Source organism: Mustela nivalis (assembly GCF_964662115.1).
Source record: "Mustela nivalis genome assembly, chromosome: 10".
Classification (NCBI taxonomy): Eukaryota; Metazoa; Chordata; class Mammalia; order Carnivora; family Mustelidae; genus Mustela; species Mustela nivalis.
Genome location: NC_139029.1, coordinates 69250133 through 69265912, shown reverse-complemented (window position 1 = coordinate 69265912; position 15780 = coordinate 69250133). Strand labels below are relative to the sequence as shown.

Sequence of the window (15780 nt, the reverse complement as noted above, 5' to 3'; positions counted from 1 at the left end):
TGCGGGACTCGATCCCAGGACCCTGAGATCATGACCCGAGCCGAAGGCAGCGGCTTAACCCACTGAGCCACCCAGGCGCCCTAGCATGCACATTCTTAATGAGTAGCTCTAGTGGAAAATGAAAAGCCCTTCAGTCTTCCTTCCCAGTGCTTCTCAGGATGAGAATGGGCACCTTATTTATGTTCTGAGAGCTATGCTTAGAGGGTAACCAAGGTTTCTTACTTTGACTTTCTTTCCTTTTCCTTTTTTTTTTTTTCCCCCTCCTTGACTTCCTTTAGTTAGGGCCTAACTACCCCAGAGCCTCAGCTGTCTGGATCACTCTCTTTCTCTTTCTCTCTCTATTTCTCCCTCCCATTCATTCCCTCCCTCTCCCTTCCTCTCTCTGTCTCTCTCTCAGCAACTCTTCAAATCATGACAAAATCAGTTCATTGCAAGAAATGGAGTAGAAGGGGCGCCTGGGTGGCTCAGTGGGCTAAAGCCTCTGCCTTCGGTTCAGGTCATGATCTCAGGGTTGTGGGATCGAGTCCCACATCAGGCTCTCTGCTCAGCGGGAAGCCTGCTTCCTTCTCTCTCTGCCTGCCTCTCTGCCTACTTGTGATCTCTGCCTGTCAAATAAATAAATAAAATCTTAAACAAACAAGCAAACAAACAAAAGAATTGGAGTAGAAGAAAAAACCCAATGTGGTTTGTTGGGATTTTTCTAAAGTCTTCCATCTGCCAGATTGCCCTGTGATACCCCCACCCCTGGAAACACCGAAACGCCGCAGTTCAGCCTCTGCATGACTTCCCCACTTTCTCTCTCTCCCATGAATGTTGGGTGGGGAAATACTGGATTACATGTATTATTAGATCCTCTTTGACATAGGTTATTTTAACTCATAATGGTAACTCAAGAATCTGTATGTCAGTCACCAAAAATCAAGAAAATGTGGAAAATTTAAAGAAGAAAATTAAGATTACATATAACATGACTTCACCAGATTACCAAGACTTTTTTTTCCTGGTTTATGCACTTCTAGACTTTTAAGATGTCTAATTACAGATATAAATGTCAACATTTTTGGAAAGATAGAACCTCAATATATTTGTTTTGTAACTTAAAAAAATTAACAATATGCATAGACATCTTTAGGCCAATATAAAGTTGTCAGTAGGGTTACAGTGAACATTTTTGTAGCCATCATTCTGACTGGTGCTTGTTCTGAAAAACTCACACCTCCTTTGAAAACCTTATCTTGTTTTTTGTTATGCCACATTTGTGGCATAAATCCATAGAAGTTTGATTCATAGATCCCAGTTACTGTCCCAAGTGCCCTTGGGAAATTTACATTTCCATCAATAGAGTTTTGTTCTCATTATGATAAATAAAACTTCAGATTTTCACCAATTTGTCTGTTAGTCCATATTTGTTGTTGTTGTTGTTTTTTAAAGATTTTATTTATTTATTTGACAGACAGAGATCACAAGTAGGCAGAGAGGCAGGCAGAGAGAGAGGTGGAAGCAGGCTCCCCACTGAGCAGAGAGCCCGATGCGGGGCTCCATCCCAGGACCCTGGGATCATGACCTGAGCCGAAGTCAGAGGCTTTAGCCCACTGAGCCACCCAGGAGCCCCATTTTTGTTGTTGTTAAATGTTCACTGACTGTTCAGATCCTCGGCCTGTGATTACACTGGGTTGTCTTTTTCTTACTCGTAGCTGAGAGCTCTCTACAGATAACAGGTCATAAGCTTTTCTGCCTGTTCAAATATATTGCAGACCTTTCCCGCATTCTTTTAACTTCTTGAAATCATAGATGTTTGTGTAAAGATCTGTCAGTCTTCTTCATTGGCTTGTAAATTTCATCATCTTTAGAAAGGCCTTGTCATGGGGCGCTTGGGTGGCTCAGTGGGTTAAAGCCTCTGCCTTCGGCTCAGGTCATGATCCCAGGGTCCTGGGATCGAGCCCCACATCGGGTTCTCTGCTCAGCGGAGAGCCTGCTTCCTCCTCTCTCTCTGCCTGCCTCTCTGCCTACTTGTGATCTCTGTCAAATAAATAAATTAAAAAAAAAAAAAAAAGAAAGGCCATGTCAAATCCTATTTTAAAAATGTCTATCATATGCTCCAACCAATTTTATTTGCTTAAATGTATCTAAGTTTTACTTTTGCATTTAATTTCAAGGAGGACACTCCTTTTCTCTCTCCCCGATGGATTGTGAGTTTTTGTGATAACTCATGGAATCATTCATTCTTTGGAAAGACTTTAGGAATATTAAATGAAACAAAATCGGGTTTCTGTCAGCAAACCAAGCACCTCGATTACCTAAAACTCTCTAATGTATCTTGGCTAAGCAAACCTTTTCAGTATATTTTTAATTCAAATTTTCCTACCCGTGTTTTAGACTTTGCATTCTTGTTATTGTATTGATTTTATTATATTTGTTTCTGTGGCTGGTATTATTATTAGTTCACTTTATCAGGTGCTGGCCAAGGAAATGTTCATGTTGTCAGCATTGTTGTCTCCTTCATTGACCCATTTCTTCCCAAAACAAGTATTCATTGAACACCTCTTATGCATTAGGTGCTCTGCTGTATGCTAGGGGATATAGTGACTAGCAAGACCAGGCCTTCATGCAGTTCTCTTGTAGGGAAGACCAATGAAGAATGTGATCTTAGTTATAAAGGAAATTCAGTGATGGGAGAGGCAGTGGGGAGCCAGGCATGCAGAGAGCTGGGCAGAGAGGAGGACAGGTGAAGCAGCAGATGCGTATGTCCAGATCAGGATGTTCCAGGGCCAGGAAGGAGGCCAGTGGGGTAGTGAGGAAGAGGAAGGGTGGGTGTGGGAAGGAGGGGGGCAGGAGACTTTTAGGCAATGATGTGGCGGGGGGTTGGGGGGGGGGCTTGGATTTTAGTTTGAGAGCTGGGGAATGCCACTACAGAGTTTTCAGCAGGGAATGATATCTGACTTGGGCTTTTAACATTACCCCTCTGACTAACCTGTGGGACAGCGAAAGGCTGTTAAGTTGTCAAGTGAGAAGTGACAGGGCGTGGACAAGGGAGGCTGCATCAGATAGAGAGAGAGATGGAGACTAATCCATGACGTGCTTTGAAGGAAGACTTGATCAATTGGATGTGAGGATGGATGAAAAGAAGGACCCATCGTAGGGCTCTGGAGCACAAGTTCCTACACTTTACTGCCCACTAGAATCACCCGAAAATCTTATCAGAAATCTTGATGTTCAGCTTATAACTGGACCGCAATTAAATCAGAATGTCTAGGGGCTGGAAGCCAGGCACTGAAACGGTTTTTAAAAGTCCCCAGGTGCTTCTACTGCATAGCCAAGGAGGGGGTAACCACTAATAGGGGAAGTGATTACCGCTGAAACATCTGAATAGCTGCAGGGAGCAGATGGGTGGAGAAAGGGGTGGTGAGTTGATTGAGAAATCTCTTAGGTGGGTGGAGTATCAAGGAAGAGGTTGGATAAGGGAGTCTGTTCGAGAGAGAGACTTGCAGGAGTGGCAAATGTGAAGAGTCCACATCACGTGGGTCGTATTTAAAGCCACAGGACAGGGCAAAGTCTTCTAGAAGGGAGGACAGGGCAGGGGATGGAGGAACCCTGGGGCATGTCCTGAGGTACTCCCATTCATATGGGAGAGGAGCCAGCGAAGGAGACCGGGAAATGCCCAGTGAGGTAGGCAGAAAAACCAGGGCAGTGGGGTGACCTAGAAGCAGAGAGAAGAGGTGGTCCCAGGGCATGTCGTGGTCAGCTGTGTCAAATGCTGCCAAGCCCTTACGCTGCCGCCTGAGGAGTGGCAACTGGAGCCCGCAGCAGGGAAGGGTGCACCTCAAGCAGTTCCAACGGGGCCGAACAGATGGAATGTTCTAGACAGTCAGAAGCCCGCAGAGACCCTGAGCAAAGTAAATGTTGGATTTGTCCCATCAGATGGCTTCACCTGTTTTTTCTTTCTCATTTTGATAACATGACCGTGTAGAAGTCTCCTGATCTTAGAGACTAGGATCCTATTGTCAGCTAAATTCCGCACATATCGAAATGGGAGAAAGTGTATTTGAAATACTAGTTTATTTGCACATAACACTTTTTTTCTTCATTCTTTACCATCCTACAGGCCATGATTCCTTAAGAAATATTTAATTCTGGGATCAGGAAGGAATACTGTTGGGGTCAGCAACTTGCATTCTTTGGGGTGGATTGCAATGTTAGGGAACCTTAGTTGTCTTATTCATAAAATAATGAGACAGAAACTGTAATCTCTCAGGTAGAGGATTTCAAACTGGGTGCACAGTAGAATAACCTGGGGAGTTTTTAAGAGCTCCCCCTACCCAGATGCCCAGGCTGCACCCCCACCAATGAGGCCAGAATCTCTGGGGGTGGAAGCTGGGCTTCCATGGTTCTCAAGTGCCCCCAGGTGACTCTGTGTGTGGCTGAGTTGGTAAACAGGGGTTTTGTGTTTTTGCCTAGCTCTTCTATTGAATGACCCTATTCTTGGGTGTGAATATATTCCTTACTCTCAACAAAATCAGGAGGAAGGGAGGAATGGATACAGGGCAGGCAGTTAGCAATGTCTATCAAGGGAAGGCTCAAAATTTACCTTCCAGGCTTCCTTTCACAGGCAGGGATGGATGGATACTCGCCATAAAAATGAGGGAATAAAGGAAGTCCTGGAAATGCGGAATCCAATTTGGGAAGAAGGTGAAGGGAATTCCCAAATGGATGGCTCTTAATAGGAATTAGGAGCAACCAGTGTATAGGTTGGAGCAAGAGGATGTATGCAGAATGATGAGTTGAAACAAATTGACAAGTTGCCCCACTTGTTTGACTATATTGAAGGGAGCTGGCAATTCAGCCAGTTTAGTGATAAGCCCTTGTCGGTATGCTGAAAACTGAGCAAATGGGGAAAAAGGCAATTAAACACCAAAATCTTCTTTTTACAAGAAAGAATAAAAAATAGGGGGTTGCCTGGTTGGCTCAGTCAGTAGAGCATGCCACGCTTATTCTCAGGGTTGTTAGTTCAAGCCCCATGTTGGGCATGGAGCCTACTTAAAAAAAAAAAAAAAAAAGAAATATATATATGTATATATATACATATATATAATTTACATCTATATATAATATATGAATATAATTTATATTTATAAAATCACAGTGTACTACTGGCTCAACTATGAAAAGTATTTGCATATTCACTTTGTAAATTTTGAATATTAATTTATCTAAAAGTTTTATTAAAATTTTATTGGGACAATGGAGAGGTGAATGTATATGTTTGCTGGTGGGGAGCAGATGTAGGAGCTAAAATCATCTTTTCCATAGGAGGATATAAATTGATAATATCTAAAAGAGTAATAAATAGTAGGATAACATTATTGAGAAATATTAAAATAAATAACTGAAGAGAAACATGAAAGAAATTTCCTCCAAGGAATGAAAATCAGGGCTGAGGTTTGTTACTGTTCTTTTGAAATTATGTACACTCTTAAATTTTGGAGGAAAAGATGACATTGTTGGGGGGGAAGGTGGGACCAGATGAAACAGAGCTCCCCAGATGTGGGTTCCTGGAAGGCTGGTGGTACTTATTGGTCCCTGTGCTAAGGATAGAGAAAGCATTGATTGGGGAAGTGGTTCCCCTGTTTCTGCTGTGTCATCCTCTAGGACGAGTAAGAGAGTTGTGGATTAGGAAAACCATCCCGTTCTATCACCACTGCATCGATATGAGATCCCCAAGCAGTGATGTCTGTCAGGAGCTAGGGGAACAAACCCCAACTCCCCCCAAGCTAAGGAGTTTATAATGTCAGCAGGGACAACAGAAGAACAGCCACTGAGGTGTTGTTGGAGCTCTGAGAAGCTCCAAGACTAGAGAAGTTGTCCCAAAGATTTTTGATAATTTACCCCATCAACTAAAAGAACATCCACCATCTCTGAATGTGTATCTGTATATTGTAAGTAGAATCATATCTACTATGAAAAAGGTGACCATTTTTAGAGGTTGGCAGAGGAAGAGGGAGAGAGGATCTCTTTTTTGTTTTGTCAGAGAGAAAGAGAGTGAGTGTGACCTAGCACAGGCAGACAGAACGGCAGACAGAGGAGAAGGGAGAAGCAGGCTCCCTGCCGAGCAAGGAGCTTGATGTGGGACTCGATCCCAGGACGCTGGGACCATGACCTGAACTGAAGGCAGCTGCTTAACCAACTGAGCCACCCAGGCATCTCAAGGGAGAGAGAATCTCAAGCAGGCTCATGCCCGGAGTGGAGCCTGTTGAGGGGCTTGATCTCATAACCCTGAGATCCTGATCTGAGCCAAAAGCAGATAGTTAACCAACAGAACCACCCAGGTACCTCCTAAAGAGCTTTATTGATAAATCTGTTTCTTTTTTCCAGATAAGATCTACTTTTCATCTTTTTTAAACTCATGGCAAGCAAAATTTGCACTAGGAGAGTATTTGAGTTTCCACTTTCTTGATGTTAACATGGGCCCTCATTAGTTTTCCAGTGATTCTCGTTTTTTTGCCAGAACATTTATGTCCCTTCCCCACCTTGTGAGGGTTGACTAACAGGAAAGTATACTTCAAAAGTGCTTAAATGGGCCACATAAGCCTTTAGTGGTAGGGCCATGCTGAAAATCAGTGAGGCCACCACCATCAAGCCCCTACTTTGGGAAATCGCTTTCTTCCCCAGGGTGTGCTGCTTACCTATGTGAGGCACAGGCATCCATCGTTCTGACCAGGTGAGGGCAGCTTCCGTGTGATACACAATGATCTCTACATTAAACCTCGTAAACCTTCACTTCTGGCTTTGCTAGGTTAGTCCACTTAGAAGCCCTAACCCTTTCTTCCCACATACCAGTAATTGGCCTTAACTCCCACTTGTGTGCACCCACCCCCCTCTTTGGATGCCACTAGAGTAGAAAACAGTATTTTCTACCTCTTTCTATGTAGGGTAAGGGTCATGCAAGCTGAGAAACTAGCAGCCTGGGCTGGTTAGCTTATTTGCTGAGCTGATTGCATGAATAGGAACAAGGTGCCGTCATCGAAATTTGTGTGCATTTTTCTGAGGCAAAGATCAAAAGCTTTCACTGGTTCTCATAGGGGATTATGACCCCCGTGAGATTAAGAATTGATGGTAACGTGTTTTCTTTTACATTTTTTAAAACTTCAAGCTTCCACGGACTTTCTTAGTTATTGATTTATTAAAGACGGAAATGCCCTTGGTCACACGATAGCCTTAAGTGTAGCTGACGTGGCGTAGTCCTGATTATCTGAGGGAAGAGTAGGTTTTCTTGGTAACAGACAGTAGCTTTGACGCGACTTCTCCCCATACTACCCAGGCTCGGGCGTCTCTCTTTCCCAAGTGCTGTTTACTTTGCCATTGGGCATCTCTAGCTTTCATTTAGCCCATCGTGTGGGTGCATTTCCATCCTGTCCCAGATCTTGTTTTTATGCTCCCCAGTCCTGGGCTTTTCCCCTCCGATACTTTGGTCTTTAACAGTTCTCTTTATTAAGTTCATATAATCCAGATCATGCATTTCCTATAGTTTAGTGACACATAAATAATTCATGAGTCCTGACTGTTCTTATTTATTTCGTGCAATTTCAGCTTCACGACTATGCTGCGGTGGATGGGTCCGATTTAGATCTTCGTTGATTTCTCTCCCTTACCTCTTTTGATGGTGCAGTTTCCCTTCCCCCAAACTGTGTTACGAGTTCTCGGTTCTCTGTCCTTTTCTCAACCTGTTGGTGCATCTTCATCATCTGTGATCGAACCTGCAGTGTTTCTCCTGCCGACTTAATTCCTGCTTCTAAAGTTGGGATCGCAGCTTCCAGCCTCTTGTACCAAACACCCCTCTTGGTGTTCAGCGCAGGAGGGTGTTGGATGTCAATGGGTGTCGAATGCGGGGATGTTTTAGTCCAGTGATACCCTCTTGCCTCTTTTCTTTTTTTCGTTTTCCTTCTTTTTCACTTTGTACCATTTGTTTGTTTCGCACCATTGTATTTTTGTTCTAGGATGCCCAGTTGTATGTGGGTGTGTGTTTAATACCCTTTGCCGATCAGGGAGATAGGGCAGATCTACAAACTAGGAAGAGTAGGGCAAGAAAGAATGCTTAGAAAAGTGAAGATTGGAAACCTTAAGCATTTACATTACCCTGAGATTCTAGAATTCTTGAACCAAAATATTATTACCTTTTCCTCCAAACTTTAGTTGTTATTTCTTTGGTAGAAATTTACTTATTGATTTTAGAGGGAGGGGCAGAGGAGGAGGGAGAGAGAACCTCAAGCAGACTCCCCGCTGAGCACAGATTCCCACTCCGGGCTCCATCTCACAACCCTGAGATCTCGACTGGAGCAGAAATTGAGTCGGAACGCTCAACCAATTGAGCTACCCAGCCCCCACCCCCCAGATGTTATTTCTAAACTTAAGCTGGACTTATTAAAAAGAGCCATCTCATAACTTTATTATTCACATGAATTCTTTTTTCTGTACTTCTATTGATTACATTCGACTAGTGCTATCCTTTATTTCATGAAGGGGCTCCTGTATGCTTGAGGGGAAAGTTATTCATACTGGCTTTTCCGTTTTTCTTTTTATCCTTCACCATGCCATAAGTATTACAGCTGTTCTATAAGTGAAAAACTTCTGGTGGATAGAGTTGTGTAAATAATTCAACACAATAAACCCTGATGTTTATGATCTCTTACTTTTTGTGTGTGTGTGAATTATCTTTTTTTTTTTTTAAGATTTTATGTATTTATTTGACAGAAAGAGAGAGCAACAAACAGGGGGAGCAGCAGGCAGAGGGGGAAGCAGGCTCCCTGCCGAGTAGGGAGCTTGATGCAGGGCTCAATCCCAGGACCCCAGGATCATGACCTGAGCTGAAGGCAGACCCTTAACCGACTGAGCCACCCAGGTGCCCCTGTGAATTATCTTCCTAATTAGGCTTCTTAGGGTAATGTTAACATCAGTTACCATGTTTTGAACATTTAGTGACAAAGTAGTCAAAGAAACTAGCAGCTGAAAGAATACTTGAAGCAGTTAGGGCACTGTGTTGTCTGTGGCTGGGGTGTCCAATGCATATTTCATTTACAGCATGGAACATGTTTTATTGTACATTCATGTATTCATAGATCTCATTTCTACTGCACTGAGGTGGAAGACAGGAGAGTGTCTCTGGCACACCTGGGCTCACAAGGCGTTTACTAAATGTTTGCCCTAATGCCCTGTGTTTCACACCACTGTTCTCGAGAAAACCATCTCTGTCTTCAGTATGGTGTTTCTCACGCTAGAGACCAAGGCAGGAGTTTCCATGCTGTGTTCTGAGGGTTTGATCACAACTTTTCAGATGCCTTCTTCCTTTTATTAAATGGAAAAAGTACTGTGAATCATCAGGATGACTGTATTAGCCACACAGGTCCGCTAAATCAATGGTGGTTAACTCTAAATTTGGTACTGCTCAAACATGCCCACGAAGATTTCTTCTGGCATGTTCTCAGGGCCTGAAATCTCACCTCCGAGGATGTTGCTGTCAGGCACAGTTAAGATACCACATTCTTCTGGGAAATACCTTCGTGCTCCTTGTCAGGTGCCCCCAACCCCCTGTGTGTTATGAGGGGATTTCCCCTTGGGCCCTGTGAACCCCTGTGTCAGAGTTAGGCCTGTTTCCACAGTGCTTTTCACACTCGGGTACAACATTCATGGAGCTATGTGGTAACTTGGAAATATGCACTCAGGGGTCTCTCTCTCTCTCTCCTCCCAGAGCCCGAGCATCTGCAGTAGGGGCACTCTCCAGCACTGAGTCCGGAGCACCCAGCTCAGTCCCAGCACCGTGCCTAGTAAGGCGGTCTGATCCGATCCAGAGCAGACTAGAATGGACGCAGGCAAACACATTGCAAAGGTCTCCTCGTTCTCTTGAGATGAGACTCGTGGTTGTTGATTTTTCATTTCTAAAAGTAGTTTTTGTTTTTCTCAAATTGGTCTTAGAGATAATTTTATCTCTCCTTATCATCCAATACACTGAGCATGATGGTCTTTCCAACCCATGTCTGATTCCTATAGACTTGGTCCTGGTTCTGGTCCCTGTCTCTAAATAGACTGCTCAAGGGACCTGGTTTCCTTATGTGCTGGTTTATATATTACGACCTGCTGATTAATGATATTTTAGGTTCTGTGGCAGAGTGTTAGAGAGGCCACATCCTGGGATGAACCTCTGGAGAGTTCTGTGGGAGTTTGCTAGGAGACAGGACAGCTCAGTCTGGATCTCCTGAACCGAGCAAGCTCTCATGGTTTGAAGTTCTCTGACTCCTCAGGGTGTGGGGCTCAAAGGGCTGTGTTGTGAGCATCATTTCTCAGGATGGGCCTATTTTTTTTTTTTTTTTTAATTTCCTGTTTTTTTTCTCGCTTTGAAACTACTCTGGCCTTCTCTGTAGCCCTCTAAGTTTGGGGACAGGTAGTTGTGAGGCAAGGTATTTTTCTGAGAGGGTGGCCCTTTGGGGATCCCCATCTCAATTTGAGGAGGGTCTCCTGTCAGATCGTGGGTGAGCTTTGGGCCTTGAGTCCTGGCTCCCTCTTTCCCCTTTCCTGGGGCTGCAGACGAAGCCTAAGTGGGCATGAATGGCAGTGGGCTCCCACTTCTCCAGGATCCCACCAAGCTAGACTGGGAGTTCCTTGCTCTTAAATCATTCTGTGTTCTTAGAAACATCTTTATTATGTATATTTTTTTATTTTAATTTTAATTTTTTTATATGTTTTATTTTTTATAAACCTATAATATATTTTTATCCCCAGGGGTACAGGTCTGTGAATCGCCAGGTTTACACACTTCACAGCACTCACCTTAGCACATACCCTCCCCAATGTCCATGTATTATATGTTTTTTAAATTGAAATATACTTGGTATATAACATTGTACAAATTTAAGGTATATAACTGAGTTGATACATTTATATATTGTAATACAGTGGCTACTGTAGCAATAGTTAGCTCCTCTCTCACCTCACAGAATTATCATTTCTTTTTGGCTGTGAGAATAATTAAGATCTTGTCTTTTAGCAAGTGTGATGTTTATAATACAACATTATTGTCTAGATTCACTATATTGTGCATTAGATCTCTAGGACTTACTGGTCTACATTTTACTCCTCAGTCTTTTACAGGTACTTCCTCCATCTGCCTCCCCAGAGTTGTATGGATTTTACCCAGCCTGTCTTTTCTCTTCTCTTTCTTTTTCTTTTCTGACCTTCTTTCTAACCTCCATCTTCTTCCCTTTGCCTTTCTCTTTCCTTCCCCCCCCTCCGTCTTCCTTCCTTTTTCCTTTCCTCCCTCTCTCCCTCCCTCCTTCCTTCCTTTTGCCTACACAGCAGGAAAATTCTAAATAATCTAGCCTACTCATTATTCTGGAAATAGGAGATCTAAAAACCAATTTAAAGATAGAAAATTATTCACTGAGTATAAGTCTTAAATTAATCTTAAAATAAGCCTTAAAAGCGCTTCCCTTTTTAGTCTTATTATTTATTTATTTATTTTTACAGATTTTAAGTAGGCTCCATACCCAACATGGGGCTTGAACTCACAACTCTAAGATCAAGTGTCGCATGCTCTACTGATGAGCCAGCCAGGCAATGCCTCCCCTGCCCCCCTTCACCTTTTAGTCTTTAAAACTTGAGGTAGATAATGTAGATCTGAAGTCAGTATACAAATAGGTCATTTAGATATTTCAGGTGAAAAGATGCCCCCAAATGACCCCCAATTATAAAAACTTCCCTAGAAATGGGTACCTTGAATGATTGGCTGAACTTAGTAAAATTTAATCCTTAAATTTACCATCAAGACACTTCCTGTTGTAAGAAGCACAAGACTAACTCAAACTAGCATAAACCCCAAAGAGTATTCATTAGCTTACATTGCAGGTCTTGGGATGAATGGCTGTAGGCACAGCTGGATCCAAGAACTCAAGTGTTATCATTAGGTTTAGAGTCTGTCTCTTGTCTGTTCTGTGTTAGCTCCACTCTCTGGCACGCTATTCTATGATGGCAAGGTGTCTTCCGCAAACTCCAGACTCACAGCCTTTCCTTTAAATCTGTGATCTCCAGGCTTTTTGATTATGTATTCAATGATAAAAGTCAAGCACCTGTTCTCAATGTGTGTATACCTACTTATAAATTGTATGTGATTATATATGACTGTTAGCCTATATGTTATATGAGTTAGTAGAGTTCAGATTTCTTTTGTTTCTTAGATAAAGAATAAAATAGGGGCACCTGGCTGGCCCAGTTAGTAGAGCATGTGACCCTTGATCTTGGAGTAGTGAGTTCCGCCCCCTGTTGGGCACAGAGTTTACTTAGAATAAAAAATTAAACTATAAACTTAATTTCTAAAAAAAGAAGAAGAAGAAGAAGAAGAAAACAGAAGTACTAATACTTTCTACACTGCCAGTGGATTGTTTTGCACACACAATTTGGCGATAGTTTAGTAGGCCTCTCTCCCATCAGATACAGTCACTGTCTTGAAACCACAACTCATTCTTTTGGGTCTAGCTTGAGTCACATGCCTGTTCCTGAGATTGGAGCCCTCAAAATAGTAAAAGCAAACTTTACTAATGTAAAGTGACACAAATACCTGACAAGGCATAACTAGATACTATTTTAAGTTTTTAAAGGTATTTACATTTTTGAACCTTATTATCATTGGTATATTATCAAAAAAGGGACATAATCATTTAGTACCACATTTTAGAACAAAGATTCTCAATTTTCATAGCAATTTATTTCTGTTAGTCCATACTCAGTTGCTGCGATTTCATACCTGGTGTATCATGAATGTGTCCCTTCTAGTTTTTGTTAATATTCCAGTGACAGGTGAATGCTATATGTTAAGATACAGGAATTGATAATTTGCAAATAAAATCCTATTCTTACACATTTTGACAGTGGCCATTTTGAACAAGATAGATAATTGTGTGGGAAGGCAAATGATGGAGGGTCCTGAATAATTCTCAGATTTCCAAAGAGAAGAGGATGTCACTGGTTGAAGGGAGAATTTTGCTTATAAGGATGGGTAAAGAACATGAACAGAAAGTATTATTCAGAAACTTTCTTTTTTAAAAAAATATTTGAGAGAGAGAGAGAGAGAAAGAGAACGAACTAGTGGGGAGAAGGGCATAGGGGAGAGAGAGAATCTCAAGCAGATCCCATGTTGAATGTGTAACCCAACACAGGTCTCTATCCCATGACCCTGAAATCATGGCCTGAACTGAAACCAAGAGTCAGACATTTAACTGATTGAGCTGTCCAGGTGCCCCTCAGAAAGTTTCTGATGAACAAGATGTTCTTTGTATTTAAAAATTGATCTTGTGTGACAGAAATGCAATGGCTCATCTTGATTCTGAGGTGAAAGAAGAATGCCTGAGGGAAGACCTGAAGTTTTACTTCATGAACCCTTGTGAAAAATACCGAGCCAGACACCAGATTCCTTGGAAGCTGGGATTGCAGATTTTGAAGATAGTCATGGTCACCACACAGGTAATTCATATTATGTTTGTTTGCTGTTTTTTTCCCCCTTATCCCAAGATGAAACTCTTTTCATGTGTTCCACCCTTGACTTTTGTTCTGAAAAGTCCACACTCGAGTTCATAGAACTGTGAAATTATGTTGACTCTGGAGTCAACACAATTTGGCGATAGTTTAGAAGGCCCCTTTAGTAGGCCTCTTTAGTAGATGGTAGGTTGAAGTTCAGTTTCAATAATGACCTTCTTTTAGTAAGGGATCCTGAGGTCATCTTCCCACAGGCTCTACAAATAGAGATAAATGGTAGGTCTATGTAATAGCAGATCGATATGGCAGTGGGGTGGGGTTCTGTATCTGAATGAGGCTACAGGAAGTTGCTCAATCCCAGGTGAATGTGTTCTTGAAATTTCTCATCTCCTTTCAAATACACTTTTGAAATTGCATTTTTGACTGTTTTGATTTGAGACTTGACAGAAGTCTGTTTCCCTTCCATCAGTAGCTAAGTCGATCAGTGAATACTTACCCTTGGGCCTGTCAGGAGAGTACAAGGTCTACCTTGGGATCTTTGGTTGAATTTCTTGTTGTTGAGACTTTATCTCCAGGACCAGACTGTGGTTTGGAAGCTGTTTCAGGGAGGCTCCTGTCTAGATAACTACATTTGAAATGCGTGCCCGTTCTAAAAACATGATCAGCCTGGGGTATTTGGCTCCCTTGGCAAATAATCATCTTGTTATCAATGTAAAGATGTTGTTCATAAAGATGTTATTTCTGGAACACAAAAATAAAGACCTTTCTAAAAATAGCTTTGTGTAGTTTTAGAAATGAGAGGAGGTTCCTGTTGTAACTGAAGTTGCATCTTTCTCCTCTGATCATAAAGAAGTCTTTTCACTGAAAGAATTTCCATTACACCAAGTTTTAGGATAACCAAGTTGCTTTAAAAGAAACAACGAAGTTGAAAAAGAAAACCCAACAAAGTTGAGGTATAGGGACCCCGTTAAATGAATATGCTTGGCTTTTTCTGTTTAAACATCTTTTCATTTTAATTCTTGGGTTTGAAATTTCAATTCCGGCATCCTTGGCATCCTAGAAAGTAGGTACATTATTAGTCTTACTTGGAAGAAGGAGAAATAATGTCCCCTTTTTCATTTGGTTAATTGTGTTTCCTAATTTCTTCTCTAGCCAAATCAGCTTTCGGTTCAGCTTCTTGATCTATAAATGTTACCAAAACTCCACCTTATCTAGGCATAGAACATCCCGATCTTTGACTTACCTTCTTTGTTCTGAAGCCTACTAAATCTCATGGGTTCGTCCTTCAAAACTGTGTCTACTTGTGCTTTACCATACTCACCATCTTCTCTCTCTAGCCCAGACTCTAATCTGATTAATTTACGATATGTCTGACGCATCTCCCATGCTGTGAGTCCTGCTGGGAATACAGCTGGGAATACGTCGCTGCTGCTGAGAGGTCACCTAACATGTGGCATAGCATTTGCCATATGCCAGGCAAGGTGCTGTCTTCATGTTCATTCATTTCATCCTCACAGCCACCCTGTGAGGTGGGTCCGTTATTGCTCCCATCTTGTGGATGAGGAAATGGGACCAAAGAGAATAACTAATTTGCTTATGGCCATTCTGTTCATACGTGGTAGAGTAGGATTGGAGCCCTGTGGTCTGACTCTAGGGTCTGCACTCTTACCTTCAGATTGGTTTTATCCCAGGCATGGGTCTTGTCCTCAGTTCGTGGTCTAGGAATACAGTCAAGTTTACGGGTCTGCTTCCAGACTTTGCCTTATGCCATCCTTCCTTGTCCACACCCACACCAGTGTAGTTCAATGCTTATATCAAATGAATTTTTCTTAGAATGTCTTCATTGGGTCACTCTCCTGCTCAGAATCTTTGGTGGTACCTGTTTTCCCACAGAAGAAAATCTTGACTGTGTACCTTGAAATTCAGATTTCCACAGTCTACTTTGACTTGCCTTTCCAATGGGTTTTCATTTATTTGCTCCCCAATCCCAGCCAGCTGGATGCACCCAGGGATTCTCATCCCTGCCCTGTTTGCTCCACCAAGTCTGGAGTGGTTCTTTTTCTCCATCATCTTGCAGGTGCCCTTGGATGTCCCCCGCTGGTCTTTCCTGACCACTCCCCACATGGTTTTCCTGGGGACACTGCTACCTGTTGCTGTCTGTTTCAATGCTTTTGCTTTAAATAGACTACTTCTGGGGGGCATGGTGGCTCAGTGGGTTAAAGCCTCTGCCTTCGGCTCTGGTCATGATCCCAGGGTCCTGGGCTGGAG

At 42.4% G+C, this 15780-nt stretch overlaps 1 protein-coding gene across 5 annotated transcripts in view; it reads left to right on the top strand.

The window, feature by feature from the left end:
* MCOLN2 (mucolipin TRP cation channel 2) overlaps positions 1-15780 on the top strand; it is a 55863-nt gene that overhangs the window by 5572 nt on the left and 34511 nt on the right. For all 5 annotated transcript variants that reach the window (XM_082688209.1, XM_082688213.1, XM_082688211.1 and 2 more), the window contains exon 2: positions 13341-13500. In XM_082688209.1, the coding sequence (XP_082544335.1) occupies positions 13341-13500 (160 nt within the window). The remainder of the gene's footprint in view (positions 1-13340; positions 13501-15780) is intronic.